This window comes from Syngnathus leptorhynchus, chromosome 15 (genome assembly GCF_054491065.1).
Source record: "Syngnathus leptorhynchus isolate UIUO chromosome 15, UIUO_Slep, whole genome shotgun sequence".
In the NCBI taxonomy this organism is placed as follows: domain Eukaryota; kingdom Metazoa; phylum Chordata; class Actinopteri; order Syngnathiformes; family Syngnathidae; genus Syngnathus; species Syngnathus leptorhynchus.
In genome coordinates, this window is record NC_141209.1 from 7,033,397 (window position 1) to 7,056,237 (window position 22,841).

At 40.4% G+C, this 22,841-nt stretch overlaps 1 protein-coding gene and 1 pseudogene across 1 annotated transcript; both read left to right on the forward strand.

Moving 5' to 3' along the window:
- Window positions 1-2,181: 2,181 nt before the first annotated feature.
- cyp1c1 (cytochrome P450, family 1, subfamily C, polypeptide 1) lies at window positions 2,182-4,807 on the forward strand. The gene has a single exon (XM_085932420.1). It carries the CDS (start codon window positions 2,352-2,354, stop codon window positions 3,927-3,929), a length of 1,578 nt encoding a protein of 525 aa, XP_085788546.1. The 5' UTR covers window positions 2,182-2,351; the 3' UTR covers window positions 3,930-4,807.
- An 837-nt stretch (window positions 4,808-5,644) lies between these two features.
- On the forward strand, window positions 5,645-8,839 carry LOC147045423 (cytochrome P450 1B1 pseudogene; annotated as a pseudogene).
- Window positions 8,840-22,841: the final 14,002 nt, after the last annotated feature.

The following is a 22,841-nucleotide window of genomic DNA, read 5'->3' on the forward strand; positions in this document are numbered from 1 at the left end:
CCCGCACCCACCAACCAGCACATGCAGCATATAGAAGGGACCCCCCCCCACCTCCCTCCCTTCCCAAACCACAAACACATGCACGCAATGCCCTCAGCTAGAGTCAGCGTCGGGTCAGGGGCAACCTCCCACAGCCAGGTTACAAGAGGTAATCACAGGCTAACACAGCAGCCACACGCAAAATGCACACATGACACCCCCCCCCCCCCTACCCATCATGACAGCCCCCCAACACTCTCTTCCTCAGCCATAAACCTGGCTTGAATTAGCATGATGGGGATGCAACTTGCAAGGGGCCACATGTGTGCAAGGAGCAGACTGAGGTGAGGGGGGGGGGGGGGGATTAATTCTTCCCTATAAGAAGAGAGAAAAAACAGTCACCCCCAGTGCAGTGTATTCAAAGACATTACTATGTCTCTGGTTAACCCAGGAATCATTGCGGAGGTTTTGGTTCATAGCCACGCCACATTTCTCCAGACAAACTGCTTCCAGGCTTGGAATCGGTGCAAGTCCATATCTATAAATGCCCTCTCTTTGGAGTAATTAACATGAAAGAACAACACATTGTGAAAACTCATAGTTTTATTGTTGTCTTCCTGTTTGTCTACATCATTTAAGCATGATGACATTTTCACTTAATTAAAAGCAAAGGTTTTGCACCGCGCCATTGCCGTGTCTAGGCCATTTCTGTGGGGGGCTGAGGTAAATCCAACCACATGAAATTTTGAGATCTCGAGATTTTATTTAACAAGCTATAGGTAGAAATGTTCTTTTAAACTCACAATTTTATATCATTTTCATAAGGTTAGTGACTTTGACTGGGGTATCCTGGAACCTCAGGTATCATATTTCGGGCCGTTGGATGTAGTTGGTGTCACAACATTCCTTGAATCATTGAACTCATGGCAAGTACATATCATTTTGTTTTCGTTTTTTTGTGTCTTTTCCTTTTTGTGATGTCTGTCAACAAATGAAAGAACAGTAAAAGTGTAAATACAATATTTGTCCATTCTCTTGCTATCAATCTTGCTCATGTAAGGGTGTAAGTTACACTGTAGAATAATTGTCATGAATAATTAAACCGAAGCCCTCTCGATAAATATTCTCTGGTGCTGAAACAGTCAGCATTATTAAACTTCTACAAGGTGAATTAATCTTTCTTTCCATCCATCTACTAATACTTAATACAAGTGGGACACCTGAACAAACTAGTGCAATGATAAAGTAAATTGTGGTGTGGAATATATGTGCGACAAGAAAGATGATGATGTGGCAAAGTCTGATACAGCACTGCATCAATATTTTAAATGTCTGCACGTATATTTTTTTCTAATCTGTTATTTTGATTCATTTATTTCTTTTTCATTACATTGTCTCCCTCGAACTAATCTTTACATTTTAGCCAAGTGAAGAATATTAGTGTTGATGATACACTTGATAGTCATAGTTTATTGCTTGCTTAACTATTTGTGTTTTTTTTTTTTAAATCTCCCTTTTTATTATTGTAGGTGCAAACATTAAACAGCAACATAACATTAGCTTTTTTCTTTTATAGTCTTGCCTAAAAATAAAAGCCTCACTTATCCAAATAAATGGTTAATATAGACTATTCTTTTTAAGAACAAACAATTTAAAATGAATTGAGGCATTTTTTCATGCAAAATATGAATTGAGTTGTGTTGTATTGTGTTGTGAATTTATAAATCAGAGCCTGATTGAAACAGCAGCAAACGCCAGTTAAAACATGCACACAGTCTCAAAGTCCGAGTTAATCCAAACAAACTATTACCGCAATAAATCACTCGTCCACAGTTCTATATTTTTCTGACCACAATGACAAAAAAAAAAAAGCCATTTCAAAAAAGTTGCACACAGAGAGGTACACACGCTGCCAGTCCCCCAATTAGCAGAACAAATTGGCACGACAAGTTCCCCACTAAATCTTTCACCAGTTGCAAAGTCTCCGCTCCTCCAGACGCGCTCCTTCGCTCACCGCGCGCGCTCCCGATATGACGCTCGCCCCCGAGAGCGCTCCGCGTCAGGGAGATAACATAGCGGGGGTCTGAGGCACTTCCACAATGGGAGGAGTATGACATCTATTCCGAGCCCTGCCCACTAACTGCATAATATATAAGGTGGAGGGAGGCACAGTCAGCCACTCAAACCTTAAATCATTTGCAAAATATAAACTTTTGCCAAACTCACTCATAGAAAACTGACTGGCATTTTGATCAACTTTTCTCTTCAGAATTTACAGTCTCATCTGATTTGGTCAAAAAAAGATTCATTTTTTCTTATATTTTCTTCATAGACTTTAAGACCAAGAAGTTCTGTCCCAATTATTTGTCTCCATGGCAGTGGACCCTGACTTTGCTGTGAAGAGCAGCAGCATCATGCGAGAGTGGAGTGGAGAGGTCCAGCCAGCTCTTGTTGCATCTTTTATCTTCCTCTTCTGCCTGGAAGCCTGCCTTTGGTTCAGAAACTTGAGACTCAAGAGAAGACTGCCTGGACCTTTTGCCTGGCCCGTTGTGGGCAACGCCATGCAGCTGGGCCAGATGCCTCACATCACCTTTGCCAAACTGGCCCAAAAATATGGTAACGTGTACCAGATAAGGCTCGGTTGCAGTGACATTGTGGTTCTGAATGGCGACAGGGCCATACGTCAGGCTTTGATACAGCACGGCAGAGAGTTTGCCGGCAGACCAAACTTTCCCTCCTTCCAGATGATCTCAGGGGGGAGAAGCCTGACGTTCACTAATTACAGCAAAGAGTGGAAGGCGCATAGGAAAATTGCCCAGTCCAGCTTGAGAGCGTTCTCCTCTGCAAACAGTCAGACGAAAAAAGCCTTTGAGCAGCACGTTATGGCTGAGGCGATGGAACTGGTGCAGGCATTTTTGAGACACAGCACAGATGGACAATATTTTAACCCGTCTCATGAGTTCACAGTAGCTGCCGCTAACGTCTTGTGCGCGCTTTGCTTCGGGAGGCGATACGGGCACGACGATGTGGAGTTCAGGACCATGTTGATGAGGCTGGACAAGTTCGGTGAGACGGTCGGTGCAGGCAGCTTGGTCGATGTCATGCCCTGGCTCCAATCCTTCCCCAACCCGGTCCGAAGCCTCTACGAGAACTTCAAGAATCTCAACGAGGAGTTCTTCGCCTATGTGACAGATAAAGTGGGGCAGCACAGAGAGTCCTTCGATCCAGATGTGACCCGGGACATGAGCGACGCCATCATCAACGTGATCGAGCACGGGAACGAGAGCGGCTTGACAAAAGAGTTTGTAGAAGCCACGGTGACCGATCTGATTGGAGCGGGCCAAGACACGGTATCCACCATCATGCAGTGGATCATACTACTGCTGGTCAAATATCCCGAGGAGCAAGCTAAGCTCCATGATCTCATCGACAAAGTGGTGGGTCCGGACAGACTGCCCTCAACCGAGGACCGAAGCAGGTTGGCATACCTGGATGCCTTCATCTACGAGGTCATGCGCTTCACCAGCTTTGTCCCCATCACCATCCCTCACTCCACCACCTCAGACGTCACCATCGAAGGTCTCAGCATCCCCAAAGACACGGTGGTCTTCATCAACCAGTGGTCCGTCAACCACGACCCCCTGAAATGGAAGGATCCGCATATCTTCAAGCCCTCTCGCTTCCTGGGTGAAAACGGAGCCCTCGATAAGGACGTCGTCAATAGCGTTATGATTTTTTCAATAGGTAAGAGGCGATGTATCGGTGACCAGATTGCCAAGGTGGAAGTGTTTTTATTCACGGCGGTCTTGTTGCACCAATGTGGCTTAGAGAGCGACCCTTCTCATCCAGTCAGCCATGATTGTTCTTACGGGCTGTCGCTGAAGCCCCTCACATACTGTGTCACTGCCAAGCTCCGAGGAAAGTTACTTGGCTTGGTTTCTCCAGCGTAAACTGCATGTATCAACAATGTGACTCAAGGCCAGCAGCGACTTCCCCAAACTTCCCCACCAATGACATCTAACAGTTTGTACTAGCATATCTGCACAAAGTCTTATTTTATAATTTAATGTATTTAAACATGTATTGGGAGTGGGATGTCAAATTTGTCATATGTGAATGTTGGAATTCCGGTCAGTGGACTTTTGGCATCAATGCAAGAGGGTAAAAAGGTTCTTCTAATTTTTCCAGACAGTATAAAGGGAGTATTAAGAGGTTGTTGTTTTTTTTGCATGAATTTATAGGATGAGCACAGGGGCATTTACCAACTTTGAATGCCCATTCAAACTAATATTGTAATGTAATAAATGCTTGTGAATGTTATGATCACTTGTTGACTCACTGTTCTCATTCATGATATTATAATATAAGAATATATTTAACCTTTTTCACATTGTGCTTTTACAATGGGATTTTTTTTTATACATTTTGGGTAAACCAGTAATTGTAAGAATAAATGTTATCTGTCTACTATCATCTACTGTATTCAAAGCATGTGAAGATATAAAATGGGATGATGAAAGGGAACTTGGAAATGAAGAGGAAGTCTTTTATCAACATCCATCAGCAAAAATGTGCACAAACTTTTGTGCAGCCAGTGTTCCCCGAGCAGCGTTTGCCAAACAGCGTTCCCACTAATACACACAACACAGATGTGCGACATGTTTCTTTCCCCCATGAGGCATTATCATGACTGTTTGTTTACAAAATTTTCAAAGCTCCACGGATGTTCTTGCACCGTCTTAGGCCTGCACGCTCAGTGCATGTCTACCTTCTTCCAGGAGCATCATGTGATGGCTTTAAATGATGACAAGAATAAGCTGTATATGAAATGAATACTGATAATAATGATCAATAAAAAGATTGAATGTTTTCTGTGTCTGGATTTAATTTGATGTTATTCTTTTTAATTAAATAAAGTCCCACAGAGGAGTGAGACCAACTGTGCAAAGTCGCACGCTGTCTTATGTAGGTCATACTGTGAAACATGTGGCAGCAAAATGATGCCACCATTGTCTATTTGTCATTAAACATTGTTTTTTAAGTGAAACAAACCTTTATTTATGGCTGCGTAGAATCAGACCGCAAGAACTTTTAAGTCTTTGTTGCACAAGTACCCACATGCACACATGCTTGAGCGAGACTCTGTTCGGAATTAGCGCAAAAAAAAAAAAAAAAGGCAACAGACTGTTTTGGATTGACCATCATATTACAAAGCACCATGAGACAGCAAGTAGTTTGATATTTAAATCTTAAAACTGTAAACGTTTTAGAGAAATGTACTTTTATGACGTAGTATCCAGAGGGCGATAATAAACCTTTTTGCTAATAACATAAAACGTTTGGAGGAAATCAGTTATCGTAAACGATAAGGCCACCTGTGTACAAAAATGAAATTATCGACTATATTTTGTTGTTCCACGCAACCTATTTTTTGTTCCTATGCTAAAACTCAAATGTTTAGCAACATGGCTTATAAAGTATCTCCGGCTTAGCAGCACTCCAACAAGGGATGCTGCCGGAAGGAGGCCTGAGTAGGACTAAGGTCTCCAAACTGTGGTCAAAAAAGGGAGGGGAGTAAAAAAAATAAGTGGAGGACCCCTCCCACCATAGGGATGCATATAAGTGAAGGCTTGAATCTGCTTGCTTCTCAAGTGGTCATCTGAAGACGAGCCACACCGGAGCTAACTGGAGAGTGTGAGTGCTGCCTTTATTTGGTCTGATCATGAATGACCAAGCACAAGAAAGTTCTCGGCTGTGACTTTATTGACTAAAGGAGAACCTCCGTGAATTATTTAGTTTTAAGTGAGACGACAGACGACACAATGGCTCACATGGACGCTGAGTTAACTCTGAACGGCGTTGCTCGAGAGTGGAGTGGACAGCTCCAGCCTGCTCTGGTTGCAACTTTTTTTTTCCTTATCTTCTTGGAGGTCGGTTTATGGGCGAGGAACCTAAGGCTCAAGAGAAGACTGCCGGGACCCTTCGCATGGCCCTTGGTGGGCAACGCCATGCAGCTGGGCCAGATGCCTCACATCACCTTCGCTAAACTGGCCGAAAAATATGGTAACGTGTACCAGATAAGGCTCGGTTGCAGTGACATTGTGGTCTTGAACGGCGACAGGGCCATACGTCAAGCGCTGATTCAGCACGGCAGGGAGTTTGCAGGCAGGCCAAACTTTGTGTCTTTTCAGTATGTGTCGGGAGGGAAAAGCCTGACTTTCAGCAGTTACAGCAAAGAGTGGAAGATGCACAGGAAAATTGCTCAATCCACCATCAGAGCGTTCTCATCTGCCAACAGCCAAACCAAAAAAGCTTTTGAGTGGCAAATTGCTGCTGAAGCTCAAGAACTGGTTGATATTTTCCTTAAGCTAGGATCTCAGGGTCATTATTTCAACCCTTCCCATGAGCTAACAGTAGCTGCAGCTAATGTGATTTGTGCCCTGTGCTTCGGAAAACGTTACGGACACGATGATGCTGAGTTCAGAGCCTTGTTACAGCGAGTTAACGACTTTGGACAGACGGTTGGAGCTGGCAGCTTGGTGGATGTGATGCCGTGGCTTCAGTCTTTCCCAAATCCTGTCCGCAGTGTGTTCAAGAATTTCAAATACTTGAACAAAGAGTTCTTCAAGTTTGTTCAGGGCAAGGTTGAAGAACACAGAGAGACCTTCGATCCCGAGGTAACCCGAGATATGAGCGACGCCATTCTTGGGGTCATTGCCAAGACTGAGGGTGAAGAGGGACTCACCCAGGACTACACTGAGGGGACGGTTTCAGATCTCATTGGTGCAGGTCTGGATACTGTTTCCACTGCTCTTGACTGGATGCTCCTTCTTCTGGTGAAACACCCTGAAATTCAAACGAGACTCCACCAGTTGGTGGACAAGGTGGTGGGCCCAAACAGACTCCCCTCTGTGGAGGACAGAGGTGAGCTGGCCTATCTTGATGCCTTCATCTATGAAACAATGCGGTTCAGCAGTTTCGTGCCCGTCACCATCCCCCACTCTACCACCTCGGATGTTACTATCGAAGGTTTTTGCATTCCGAAAGACACGGTGGTCTTCATCAATCAGTGGTCCATCAATCACGACCCCCTGACGTGGAAGGACCCGCAGACCTTTGACCCCTCACGCTTCCTTGACGACAATGGGTCCCTAGACAAGGACCTCACCAATAACGTTATGATCTTTTCGGCGGGGAAGAGACGTTGCATCGGTGACCAGATTGCCAAAGTAGAGATTTTCTTGTTCTTTGCGATCCTCCTTCAACAATGTCACTTTGAAAAATGTCCCGACAAAGACATCTCCCTAAATTGCGTCTACGGTTTAACGCTGAGGCCTTTGGATTTCAAAATTACTGCCAAACCTCGGCGAGAGACACTCCACACCGAAGATGGCAAAAAAGTATAAGCTAAGAATTGATCAGTCATTCTACTGAGAACTTTGATGTAATAAGCATTGATTGTTTTACAACAGACTATGTACACTTCACATTTTAAATCAGAACAAGTTGTTACAGTTTATGCTTTAGCATAGTTTATGGTGTTATATTAGTATTATATTCATTTCATATACATATTTCACTGTCATAAAGTCTGTGAAAGGACACATGAAGTAATCCTGCATGTACTTGCTAGAATTGATACTGTGTCTATATATTGTGTTTATATACCTACGTATGTTTATCGCCCAGACATCCCTGGTCACTTTATTAGGTACACCTGCACACTACAATGGAATGAAATCTGCACAACAGTTACACTTATTATTATTTAGGTTATAGATTTGTCACTTAATGTAGCAAAATAGTTTTGCCAGTCTGAGACAAAGTTCTCACTGAGTAGTGCTATCTTTATTAACATAGATTTATTTTTCGATGCATGTAAGTGTACCTAATTTTATGACCAAATATTTTGTTTTATTTGTACAGTTTTCTATTTGTACCATTAGGAAATGCCACATTACCTGAGTAAAGAGAAGTGTATGCTGTTTATAAACATCAATTTCTTATAATAAACCTGACAAATATGTATTCTGTAGTGTGACTAAAACAGCGCAGGTAAAATAAATATCTCCGCTGACTTACTAGTGAAAGTGTGGTGTGTCAGTGGGGGCAGCCAGAATGGGGAAAAAAAGGAAAAGAAAAGTCCAGAGCGGTCAAAGACAATAATAGCACCTTATGTTTGCTCTCTGTTGTTTTGAAAGATTTATATGTGTTACTGGCCCATGTCGCTCCTGCTCTGAACTCGTACCAAGCAAGCCGTGACTCACTACATCAGCCACTCATTAATGTTTAACACGGGTCTCTCAGTGCATTTTTTTTTTGGTCTTATCCAGTAAATTGAGAGCAGACAAGTCGATACAGTGACTTTTATATTCTTGGAAAGATTTTTTTTTTTTCAAGTATTTCAGTAATTGTGGAAGGAAGGCTGCTTGAATAATGTGACCAATAGAGGACAGGCAGTCTAGTCCCAACACGTTAAAAAAAACAATAAATCAACTAAAGGTTCTGTGACAAGTAACTACTCCATCCTTGATTGTCTCCCAGTTTGGGAATATTGAAAATTTATTGAGTACAACTAAAATTACTTTTGGCTGGCTTTTGCAGTTTTGATTCTGGTGGAAAACTATTTCCCAAATTCAGACGTGAAAATGATGTCTGTTTTAACATTTGACCAAAAAAAGTTTAATTAAGTTGTACATTTGATTTTGTGTAATATTTTCCATTACAGGTAGAATGACTTCACCTAATTGTGATTTCACCTCTACAGATATAATGTTGATTGTGCCTTTCTTGTTTCTTAGATTCTACTTTAATATGGCAATGTTTACACTTCCCACTTTTGCCCAATACCATTCCGACATCTCAGGCATGCAAGTCCACAAATAAAGTTACTTCCTGTTAACTGAGGTGCTAACAGATTTCATTTCACTTTTCCTTGTCCCGGAAAACCCCCAAAGCACCAGCTTTTCCAAATAAGTGCAGTAGATCAATATTACCGTTTTATCATTGTCATCATAATTTGGATTAGCGTTTTTTTTACTTGGTGCCAAATCTACTCGCAAGAGCAGCAAGCTTGTTTTTCCTGACATGTCCTCTATAAGCTCTCTCCATCACGTTCTCGCTTTGCTCTGGCCCTGCGAGGGAGGAACAGGGTAAGCCGACCTCCCCGGTTTCAAACTTCCCAAAACATCCATGAAATCTGTCCAGTTGAAAGACTCCCTTTCACCTCGTGCGTTTTGCAAGTTGCAACCACCTATGAACTGCAAAGTTTCACTCCAGAGGGAAAATCAAAATATGTACAAGCTGACAGATTTCAATTTAGGGGTTATTCCCGTGCAGCACGTACACATTGCGGCTGAGTAACCTCCCACACGCTGACACCATTCCAGCTCAGCTGTCTGAGCGCTGCCATTTTATTATTATTTTTTTAAACATGCACACGAGAGTCACTTCTCGATGACACACAGTGGGGTAGAGTTATTTCTTCCCTCATCTTCAACTGGAACACATGCGGAAAATTGTGTCTGCGTATTGGCCAGTGTCTGTCAGTATTTCCTACAAGGCTGCCCTCCACACCAACATATTCACCACAACCTCATTTCTTATCCAAATTGCTGCCGACAAAAGAAAATACAGCTGTAATTCTGAATGTTCCCGGCCAAAGCGTAAACATCAAAACAGAATGAATCACTCTTTGGTAGCAAAAACAATAAAGAAAGAAAAATAAAAAAAAAAGAAAGAAAGAAAGAAAATAAAAAAAATAGCCATAAAATAGTATCATAATTTATAAAGTGACAGGTACATAAAATTGATCAATCACCGCTACCTGCTAGCTAATATTTTGCCCCTATTGACAATGAAATAAAGGAACAAAATACTTGAATCAGCAAGGGCACAGTGGCAAGTGGGAATTTCAGAATAATTACAGAGGTTTACCAAAAAGCCAGTCGAATTTAGTGCTGGTCAGCCACCCCCAACCCAACCCGCTCCCAATCCCGGAATAGTTTTACCCATCCACCCCCGTGCACCAATTACGTTAAAAGATCACACAAACCGTGACGACAATCCTGCATTCCTCCACTTGAGTACTTTGCAAGGTTTTAAAAAAGATTAATTATTCCCCAAACAAATCGTAATTTGCATTCTCACCATAATATATTCCATTGTTTTCGTGTTATGTTCCATGGTTATCCTCCCCTTCCAAAACACATTTCCTAAATTTCCCTCTGTGGGATTATGTCATGGACATAAACACTGAGGAAAAAAAAACTTTTATATTGTTCCAATTGACATCAGAATAATTTTGCACCACTAATGTCTGGATTATTTTATTTTCCGGTATGGGTCAAATAACCAATAAGACATCAATTGCTTTGTAGGACAACCAATTGTAAAGATGTGACCCGTTTCAATAAACAGTGGCCAAGCTCTCAGGGTGTAATGTTGATTTCTTATAAAATCACATGTTGTGTGGTTCAGTCCGTCATAGTTCTTTCCATACTTTCCAAAGTATTATTTTCAAGAAGCGTGGAGGAAAGTGGGCCAGGGTGGTCAGTGTGGCCAAATGCTAACATGTAGGACTATGTTTGTCAATGTAAGTAGTGGTTGTTTTTTTTTTTTTTGGTATGAAAACATAGCAACAATGTTGCCATTAATCGAACTTCCAGAATACACTAAGAAACCGCATCATTAGGTATTCGTGCCAAGAGTTCAAAAACTGAATCCTCAAGTTGAGGCCACTTTTGCATTGTACGGTATCTTAATAAATTGATTTTCTAGGATGTTGTGACTAAATAAAACAATTTTGGTCAGTATGATGCAAAAACACAATGTCAAAAATTGAGTAGAGGTGGTTTATGTGTATGTGCAAGATATGTATGAACATATATGAAATATATAAAATATATAAAAATAGATCAAATAAGGCCATATATTATTTTCTTTGTGGGGACGGGGGGTAATAATACACTAAAACTGGCGAATTAAAATGTTTTCATTTTCTTCATCCATTCATTGCAATGCATATTGGTGAAATATAACTCACTGATTAATTCAAATTCAATCCCTTCAAATAATCAAGAAAGCATTATACCATTTATGTTTATACAAATCTCCCTGGGGTCAACACAACTTCTTCCTTTACATCCTAAACCTACTGTCAAAAAAGAATTAAACTACTCACCTACTTGCAAATAATTGATGTTCTCACTTATCTCCTCATAAATCTTTGTGGAACTTTAAGGCATGAGTGCCTGGTGGTCCAGCAGCGTTGACGGGCCATCAATCTTGTGCGGTGTTGGAGACCGAAGGAGTTGACCCCGACGATGATGAATAGCCAAAACCACTCCTTTGGACAATCACCGTGGATTCTATTCAAGAGACACAGCAGGTGGCCGATGTGTTATGAAATACATTTTGGAAATTGTTGGTTTATAGCTCCCGAGGTTGTATCACGTAACACAATAACATTGAGAAATGCTCAACAGATTGATATCTCCTCCCATACTGATGATTTAAAGTTCTGCGAATCGTCAACAAAGTAACCATCTCAGGGTGTATGTACGCTGTTTAAGACACACAAATCTTTTCACAGGATTGATAGGTTTTCCATTTTTAAATTGAATAAAAGTTCAGAAAGTAGCAATTCTGAGATGAATTTAAAGTGATTATTTAAGGAAAATTATCTTTGATTAAAAAGATGCAAGTACATTGAATCAAACCGGATCAAAGTGTTCTACTTTAAAATAGATCGAGGTACGTATGGAATTGTCGTTATTTTTTTCTAAATAGATGGAAAGAAAATGTATGGTACTGACAATTTCATTCTTATGTAAAATGACAACAACAAAAAAACTGCATCACAGCCTCTTCATCTGATTCATCGTATATCGGACCGCAATTCTACTGAATCGAACCAAACCAAATCATTCCACTTTAAAGTTGAGCCGTCCATGAATCACATTGCACCGTATGTCTCAAATCAACGTGTCGAATCAACTTTGTAGAATGGAAAAAAAGTTATCTGATAAAATCCAGTTATTATGATGACTGTGGTGTTATGAGATCAAGATATGGATTATTTAGAGACAGCAAAGAAGGAGCATCAGCATCTGTCAGCTTGACGGTGTTCTCACATATGTCCTGCATATCGCCGCCTTATCAAATCAAACCAGCCACCAATAATTCATTGCCGCTACTGCAGCATAAGCGTTCTTGTCACTTTCACGCAACTCTGCTCCAAGCACGCCTCTCAGCAATGTTTCCAGCCAGACCAAAACAATTCAGCAAAAAAGCTATATGCGTCTGCGGTGTTTAATTTTCGCTTGTTTTTGCATTCTCCTTTTGTAGTGGGCTCTGATTGCCTGACAGAATTCCCGCCACTCGCTGAGGGAATAATGACTGACCACTCCGCTGAAAATATGTCGCTCTGTTAAGACTCTGAACATGCAGGCATGTTGTTGACAGTATGAGTGGTTTTATTTCTGAATGACAATTGAATCAAAATGTCACTTTCACTTTATTGTGCCTATTTTGATGGATGAAGAAAATAATATATATAAAATATATATAAAAAAATAATTATAAAAATATATAAATATAAAATAGTATAAAAAAATAATATATGGACATAATATGGATATTTTTTTTCAATATGTTCACAGTGTGCTACTCATACATAGCAACACAACATAATTGGTCAATTGTATATTATTTCCACAAATTCCCTGGCAAAGTCAACAGTAGCTTTTCCTGTTTAGGCTTATGCCCCAAAACGCTTTGGGTTAGGGAAATATTATGGCCTGGTTGTCTTGGTTGCAGTAACAACAAGAACTACAAACAAACAGCTCCTCTTGCATTTAATAGCCTTGTGTTTTGCAGCAGACGATGTCTCCTATTTTGGCGCAACCTACGCTTCACTTCAGCTCGACATTTCTTTTTCCCTAGAGATGCACCTGAAATATGCGCTGTCCACTGAACAAGCGGCCATAGTGAGACATAATGTAGCTTTTTATGCATGCAGAGAAAGCAGCAAATCAAGCAAATTGTCGAACTAAATGAGAGCTGAAACAAGATTTTAACTCAACAAAATATTAATTACGGTTAGTGCACGGCAGAATGCGGTGGACACAAAAAAGTTTTGACTTTTACTTCCTACATTTGAAAACATTTCTAAATTCTACTTTAGCAAAGCAGGTTTGTTGTTTTTTTTCAGTCGCCACGGATGAAAGGTAAAATCAACAGTGGTTGAGATCCTGATCCTTACCAAGCGGAAAAATAAACAGGGAAAGCAGCGACATGGAAGCCCGTGAACCCAAGAGCTTTAGCTATGGCAAAAGACTCAAGAAAGCATCATTGGTCTTATTTTAGGGAATTGTTTGATGTTACAAGATGAATTTGTGGTATATGAATTTGTCGTGTGCCACCCAAAAAAAAACCAACATCAGCTTCTGCATTTCAAGATTCATCATCCAATTAATAAACAACAAAAAAAAGTTAGCTAATTTTGATTACTCAGTTCATGTTCGAAAAACTATAGAAACATATTTTGATGGGAGAAAAGTCAAGACAACACTTACTAGCTCTCAAACGTGTAGATACTTTTTTTTAATTGTGATTAAAAGTAAACGTTTTATTCACTCTCATACTAAAGTTCATTTCCAAGTCTGAACTGAGCCGTTGAATCAAAAGTTTTTCTCACTTAGGCATCTATTCTATTCAGCACAGCGTGACTACTTCTGCCCCCTCTGGCATGACAATATTTTCTCAGTATCATGTGACCATATTAATAATAAACATGCCTCCAACAAAAACACACGAATTGCATCAACTCAAATATGTCTGTTTGTTCTTTAACCCGATCATTGGACGTTTTGGAGAATCATTGTGCAGGTAAGAGGGAGACCTTTCAAGAAGTGTATCTCAGAAGGCCACTTGAGCTGAAGCGGAGGTGTGGATCACAAAGAATAACACAGCGAGGATGAAGTGAGCTTATAGGGATGATGTTTGCAAGGGTTTGGACACAACGTTTAGGCCGCCCGACAGCATTAGAAGCCTTGGCTCGGGTTCGGTTCTCCTCCAGTGAGAGAAGCCTAGCTGTAATCCTCCAAAGGAAAAACTGAGGGGACATCAGAGTTGATCATGCTTGGACTATTTATGTGGCTTTATCATGTCCACCAAAGTAAGCCAAAGGAAAAATATGACATGTCAAAGCCATGAATTGCCAATATATGTCATATCCCCCCCCCCTAAAAAGCTTATTACGACCAGATCATCAGCACTTAGATTTTGGATTGCTGTTAAGTGAAGAACAGCACGACAGATGACAACAATAAATACATATTACGGCATCCAACCTGTGACGGGTGACTTCATAGTATTATGTAATGCAGTCGTGCCTGTGCCAGACAACAACGCCGCAGAGACATTCAGGTGCATGTTGCTCAGCACGCACCCCAGAGTGCGCCAAATTGTACGTGCGTCAATTAATGTGTGCTTCAAAAACGTTTCCCAATAACACGTCACAGTTTTTCTACTGCGGTGAGTTGGTTATGTGTGCAAGTTGCCTGGTGTGTAGATGTGAGTCATCGGTTGTAGTATTTTTTTTTTCACCTTTATTTTTTTGGTGCAGTGGGCTAATGATTACAGAAGGTCACTCTTGCTTCTTTGGGATAGTCAACCAGTAGCCGTGGTGAAACAAGAGGTATCCACAAACTCACCCGAAAAAAAAAAATAGCGCCACCCAGAGCACACCCGAGAGACAGGAGTCAGGGTGTCTGCTCCAATTCTCCGAACCAGCATCACATTGTTGGGAGAAACCATTAAGCCAGCGCTGGACTTTGGCTGACTCTCCAGTAGCACAGGCGTCGCGGCATACCACCGCAAGCCTCCCTGCACTCTTCTCTTTACTCCTCCCACGCTCACTCCCACCCCCTGCCGTGTTGTCTGCCAGGAACGGAGACGTATGAGCCTCCGCTGAGAACTGCTTCCAAGGTAGCCGTCCACTCCTCTGCCAGCAAAAATAAGACATTCTGCACTTTCTTTCACTCGCTCTCACTTTCTCTCCATCCCGCCTTTCAGCATCACAATGGTCAAAAAAGCTGCCAGGAGCTGCAGCCAACAATAGTTCAATCCGCTTTGCCCCCATTTCCCCTTTTAGCTTTTGGACTCGGCCCAGGAGAATTTATATAGAAAGGGGGCCCAGCAGCTTTTGTGTTCTCAGAAATATATCACGAAGACTTGTTGCCTGCATGGTTGTTAGTTTGACCAATGAAGTCCAAGAATACACAAATGTCCGAAACATTTCAGACACAAAATCACGGTTGGTAGGAACCATCGGCCCTGCTCGAATGCTAACAACAACAACGACATGCTCCGCAGTAACCTTTATCCTAACTAACCAGAATCCAATCATGACTCTTTTCCAAATTCTTAATCCCCCCCGGCAGCCACTTTTCAAAATCATGACAAGTGTTCCTAAATTTGGACGATATTTGTTATTCCTGGGACATGAGATCATTCCAAGGATCGGAGAGGAAGGAAAAAACAGCATGGAAGTTTTGTTATAGCTCAGTTGGGAAAAAGAAAAAGAAATGTTCTGCAATCTGACCCCACATCGCTTGTGCTCGTTAGGGCGCTATCCTAGCTACTTTCGGAATTGGCACATCTGCCACACAAAACGGAAATTCTGTTACCTGTCGGTATGATGCAGTTCTAGCTCTTCTCTTATCAGTGTATTAAAAAGAGAAATTATGACTACATGTTACCTTGATGGATGCATCCTTGCTGCATTCTCACTCTGGACATATTAAAATTTACGATTCTGCTTGTGTCTTGCCAAACAGAGCAGCTGAAACAACAGCACTTTCTACATAACCTGCAGGGGGGGAGGTGAAACTCTGGAAACAATGAAATCCTAGCGCTCATATCCCATAGCACTCATTTGGCATGTCCCCATGCGGCCGTCACACGTTCTTTTCAATTCATAAACGACTGCACGAAAAGGCTCTTGCATGCAGTCCGTCACTGATTTATGACTAATCATCAAAACTAAGTAGTGATGCTGTGAGATCTGATTAAGAAAATGAAGGACTTGGTTGATTTCAAAGGAGAAACGGATTCAAGGTTACATATCCACTTCCATAATATTACGACATTTGTTTTAATTTCAAAGCAAGAAAATCAGATATTAAAGAGCTGAACAACATTGAGATTTTTTTTTAAGAGTAGAAAATGTTTCTTATTGTCTAAGAACTGGTAAAAACCATACGGTCTTTCTTCCATTGTTTTTTCAGATTCACATCCAATGCAACATTTATCCATAAAAATTCACACACAATTATTTTTTGTGTCAAACATTAAAATCTTAATTTGTTTATCTTACTACGTTTTCTAATTTTACTTTTTACTCTGCACAAAATCAGCCGGACAGAAAAACGACTCAGCAGTCACCACAGCTTCCATCGCATGTCTCCAATACACTCACTGTCCTCATCAACAGCCTCGCTTCCTGTCACGTTGCCAAGAACAACTCCAAAACCAAAATAAGATGATAATATACAATAAATTAGAAGCAATCATCTTGCCTGCGAGCAGTCAAACTCAATCGAATGATAGTGCTTTATATGTCATAACACATCATTATGACTTTCACTTAGGTCTTCCAAGCACTGATTTATGTTGCTAACCAATGTGTGTGATTGTGTATGTGAAAAGGGAAGTGAGCTTTCATCAGGTCTGTCTGACATTCCAACAAAGTCACACATTTGCAAGTAATTATTGAATCAAATGTTGAAACATGGAAGCCAGGAAAACATGTCTGCCTTATAGACACATTAAAATGACTCGCTGCATTGGTGGCATTAAAGTCGTTATGTTTCTGCACTCAGGCGGAATTTTTGACAGTGGTGGATGGGAATGGAAATGTTTATGGAAAGCGGGACTAAATGTATATCAAATCTTTTGACCTTCTCATAGCTGAGTTAAAAAAAAAAAAGAAAAGTTAATGCATGGTGATGATAGAATTGCAGAAACAGAGTCAATTTAAATCCATTTGCCATTTTACTACTCGCTGGTTGACAAATGTCAGATCAAGTTCACAAAGGTTTCCTGGAACAAGAAAGAATTTCTTTTTGTTCATAATATATTACTGTTGCGATAAGGATGAAAGAGGTTTTATTTGGTTAAAAACAAATAATTACGATAATCCCTCACTTTCATAAAACATTTCATAATGCTGGGGATGGAACTGGAGAGCATTAAAATTTGTTAAATAAAAATACAATTGTGGGAAATTGTGCAAAAATGTAATATGCTGTGGTTTCGGAAATATATTTCAGTTTATTTCAGTAAATATTTTTTTAAATAATTTATTCCAAGCTCCAAATTAATGCTATGTTTACAGTACACGTGATTGGGTTTTTACACACTTGATAAATTAAATCACAATACAATACAGGTATGACAAATAATGCAATTATTGAGTCTGTTTTATTGGGTTAGTGAAATACTGAACGTTTTTAAAGTTTTCAAGGCCCACATTGCCTTTGCTGATTATTTTGTCAAATTCCTAACTGGGCTCAATAAATGATTTTTATTAATGCCGTACTGATGCTGAAGTGGTTGCAGCATGTAACATTCCACAGGTAAGTGCTAAGAGAAATGAAATTTTCCATGTTCATAATCCGACTCATTCCCTCACCTGACATTCTATGGAGATGGGTGGCACAAGAACCCCGAAGGGGTGTGGGGGGTGGGATTTAAATAGATGAACTACACAGGAAGGCAGAGCATGCATGAAAGAAAAAGTAATCCCCCCCTAAATTAGCGTAACTGGGGGACAAAAATGTGTGCGCTAACCCGGGCCAGCGGCCAAGTCAAACAGCCAAAGGGGGGCAAAGTGAGAGTTCAAAAATAGTCGATGGATGGTGGAGGGGGTTCATTTGCATACAGATAAAGACAAAACTAAGACGCCAGGTCGGGCGGGCGGGTTCCAGTGTCTGCTTGAACGGCAATGTGGAGCCACCAGTTTAATGGTGCTTAACAGAAACACAAACATTGTTGGAATGATTACTTAGGAAATATAATTGGTTACAGTTACATGCTGTCCTACTGAAAAAAGTAATAGCGTAAGTATTTCAATTATAGTTCTAGTTTGATTACATTTGGATCTTTTTTTTTTCTTATTCATTTTGGTCAAATGCTCTTAATTATTACCCATTTTCACATTTTAAAACATTTCCAAAATTTTACAATGTGAATAAAATTGTCATCAAATGTTCTGACTGTTATTTAATTTACGTCTTTTCTCTCAATAATATATTAGTGATGTAAATTTTACAATTACTTGATGCAATCTTCTTTCATTCTTCCCCAGATCCATGTTGTACACATTTAATATAGTGCAGAAAGCATTCAGCAGCTCTCCTCCACACTTTCCCTTTTTTTCTTAAACACACACACACACGTACGCAAAAGCTACACAAAGTACTGCCAAGTCACACATCTTGTGCAGCAGGGAGGTCCGCAAAGCCAGAGGGATGGTACGTGACAGAGAGCAGGCTGAGCATGGATGTTTGTACGAGTCCGTTCGGAAAAGGTTCAAACGAGGTTGTGTGACTGATTGCATAAACGTCTCCATATTGTACGTATAGGATGATGAGCGGCAGTGTGTTTTCGCAATGATACGCACGGCATGGCTTGAACAGCTACGTTAAATCAATAACATCATCACCCTTGCACCTCGGAAACGTAACTCGAATCAGTCTCTGTGTCGGCTTCCTGTCGACTTTACTATACTTGTGAATTGTGTTCTGCAAATAAAATAAATCTGCCTCCCCTTGCAAGGGCCCATTTGTTTTTTTGCACAAGGTGCAGAGATGACACTGATAGATGGCAGACACATCTAATATGCATGTTTAAATGGATTTAAAAAACAAGTTTGTGGCTTTTGGGGGACTCAGTAGCTGCCTATGAAATAAAAGAAATGAAAAAAAAAAAAACATAAATATGTGCACATTCTTAGTCCTCTCCTTGATTTGTTTGGGTGTGCATGTGTATGTGTATACAAAGTGGCTCTACAACAAAGTACAGACGAGAGGGCACGAGGGCTTCATGACGAATCGCTTTCTTCAAACTCGGAAAGTTATTTTCTCACTATATCGCAGAGGAAATTATTCATTAGGCTAGTGGCCCAGTTGGGAAGGCTCCGACCCTGGAATAAGAAGCAGCCACCCCAGGCTTCGAGAAGGATGATGGGAAGCAGTCGCCAAGGCCGTGTTGAGAAGGAATATTTGAAAACGGGAGGAGTGGATGCAAAGAGAGGGCAAGCTGGAAGAGAGGAAATTTGGCCTGCAGATGGAGGGATGGAGAAGGGACGAGGTTGGACCATCTGTGCTTTTGAGTAGAAGTGCTCCCAGACAAGCTTTGCTTTCCTGGAACACCACAGGATCTCTCAGCTCTGAAAAGAATAATATCATGGGCTATTTTGTCTAAGGTCATCTTGCAAATAAGTTTGTTTGATGTCTGTCCAGTTTTGGTACTGCAATAGCGGGGATGCTTTGCCAGAACATTGCTCAATATTCTGATTAACCCATTAGAGCGCACTGCGGACTCCACTGCACAATGCTTTTTTTCCATTATTGTGACTTTTTTTTTTTCTAAATCTCTTTCTAGGGTTTCAATCATTTTGCAGTTTTTTTTTTATATTGTTAAACGTATGTGTGGATGCTGAAACTCTGATGATGAATTAGTGAGGAAAAATTCGCTTCCTTTAACTTGCCATGAAAATGTAGTTTTATTATTAGAGCTAAGTAGCTGGTTGAAAAGTAGGCTTAGCTTTGAGAGAAGGCTGCTCAACTAAAAATAAACGGTTATGGGATGTAAGCTGTTTAACGTTTTGGGGGGAAAAAAAAAAAATCAAGATGTTCTCATGTCATGATCTTCATGTGACATCAGCATTATTGTCCATTGCTAAAGTAGGGGGAAAGTTTTATCTGCAAATGTTTCATCATCATGAGCGCTGACGGGAGATAAGGAGGATCTGAATTATTGCTATCGGGAATGGGTGGGTTTTTTTACAGGAACAGGAAAATTAATGACACTTTTTCTGGAAGACTTTTAGGTGGGAGGACGGGGTATGAAAACAAAGAGGAGAGCAAAGATAAGATGAGTGTTCTGGATTATATACTGTGTTAAGCTTCCTTTCCCAGGCCCACACTTTGTTTAATAAAGTCAGTGAGAGGGAGAAGGTGAGATAAAAAATGCAAACAGAAATAGCCCACTCATCCATCCGTCCGTCTGTCCATTCATCATTCTTCTCCACTGCTTAGCAATGTTAAGGATCTCAGAGAACTGGAGACAATCAAAGTTGACTTTTAGCAAAAGGGCAATTTACACTTAGACATAGACAACACAACCATTCACACAGTCATTGAGTAGAAGCAGACCCCAAAGTGCCTGAAGGCAATATTTCACGTATGTGTGCGTCAATGTGGGTGTTCATGTCTTCTCAGTGACCTTGTACCTCAGTGACAGCTTGCAATAAAGGCAGCAAATTATGAATTAGATAAGTGTCAGAACTGTTGGTCTGGAGAAAGAGCAACCACACCATATTAAAGATCGCGTGTCTCTCTCTTCTCAGCTTTATCACTTTGTAAAATGAAAACAGCATGTTTGTGCGTGTGCGTGTAAAGCTATAAGAAATGAAATGAAAGCCTTGCTTATTTTATTTACAATTTATGTTGGGGAAATAATGAGGAGAGAGGCTAGCTAGGCTTAGGGGAGTATGAGTTGCGAGTGTGTTTAGTATATTCTAAGTGCGTTAATGTCGAAATGGTTTTGTATATAGTACGATATAAGTTTGCTTAAATTTGTCACCGTGATTTACAATCACTGAATTGAAGGATGTGGGACACCCAACGTAAGAAGGAAAGCTCGTAAGACTTTGAATGAATGACTACTATAACATCACGAACAAATCATGGACTTTTGTTGTCTGATTATCTTCTTTCCAGTTATGTTTTCAAGGCCAGGGAAATTGAAATCTTCCTAATTCGCAACTGTTGACTGCAATATTAAATACTACTCTGCTTCTGGATAATCTGGATAAAACAGTACATTTAGCAGACATTCTGGCTCATTCTTTGAAGCATGCGCTGATTTATTCATGGAAAACCATCTCAGGCCTTCAGTTGGGACAATGTAATGTCTGCTGACGCACAAAATTTAACAGTCCGAATAAATCTAAACAACGTCAAGTCAGGTGGAGAGTTCAGCGGTAGATAACAAGTAGCCATCGTGACTGAAAAGAGAAATACATGACATCAAGTGCTCCTGGAATAATGGCAACGCACGCTGGCGTACAAGTGTTTCGAAATGTTTCAGTGTAAACCACCCGGCGCAAAGAGGGAAAGCCGCCTGCTACGCATTAAACAAAGTCAAGCTGTCCCGTCCCTGCTGCCAAGCTCATTGTCAGGCTTGTTTCTCTAAGAGGAGCCGTTTCTCTTGAAGTGAAGCTGCAGCGATATACTGAGAAGATTACGTATTCCCTAACTTGTTCGTAAACAAAAAACACATGCTGCCGCATTATAATAAAATCATGGCGATGACCATGGGCCTGATGGGAATCATGATGTGACTCAGGCTAAGCCGCATGCATCCGTGCTGTCAGTCCTGCAAGAGATTTTTACTGTGAAAACAGAACCAGGTTGCTTCAAAGTGGTGATTTGATCAATTTTAACAACCAAAAATTTGTTAAATAAAATATAGTATAGCCACGCATGCTTTCATCGTATCAATTGGCTTTATGTATCACTTCTCATTTTTGCATGTATTTACTTGCATTGGTTTTGATGGATTATTTTCATGTCATTGCTTTTATTGAAAATATAAAATGGCACATTACATTATTTATGCATGAAAAAATATATATATAATGAAAAAAATGTGCTCTACCGATGAGATTTTGCTACCAATTGAAAGGTTTTCCCTTTCCCTATAAAACAATTTTATTATAAATAATGATAATTAGTCCTAAAAATGTTTGTTGTATACGAAATGCACAATTTAGAAATAGTAATGTGAAAAAAATCAACATAAAACTGCAGAACATACAACTAATATTGTAATTGTACATTTCGTTTCTTGTTGGTAAGATTCCAGTCGATTCTATTTGTGAGGTCTGAATTGAGACTATGGGACAAATGCGTGCAATAGAATATTGTTCCAATTTCCTGACATCATCGCTTGTAATCACTCGGATAAAACATCCCAGAACAAATGACTGGCACCAAATGTTGATATTATCCAGACAAATGTTTACCTGTTGACAGCATTATGTACATGCAGCTATCATGTGCTGCATTGTGTAACCATCTATTATAAAAAAAAAAAAAAGTGTCAGAAAACATAGCGCTAAGGATAGAAAAAAAAATAAACGGAGCCAAGTGGCGGAAAGGAGAACTAAAGGCTGCTGGATATCATCAACTCACAGACACTTTACGTAAATTGTGGAGTGTAATCTGTAAAACAGTAAAAGAAAGGAGTTTGGTGATCTATCTTTACAGCGGAGCTCCCGCAAAGCTCTTTGCGGGGAAAGGCCCAAATAAAGGAGTCTCAAGAAGAAACACATGTCTACCTAATATAGCGATTAATCACAATTAAGGAGATGTAAACCTATACGGTGCATAACCCTAACACCCCATCTATCAGAGGGCCGACGGGTGTCTTACATCTCCCACAGTTTAAATTTGTCTGCTGAATTTTGGTAATATCACTCCGGAATACACCTACGGTTAATCTCACTTAAATGCACACTGAGCCAGCCATCCCAGTTGGCCTACTGATTAAAGCGATGGTTTTAGCAG

Excerpts from the sequence above, each read along its gene's own strand:
- cyp1c1 (XM_085932420.1), top strand. The coding sequence starts at position 2,352 with ATGGCAGTGGACCCTGACTTTGCTGTGAAGAGCAGCAGCATCATGCGA.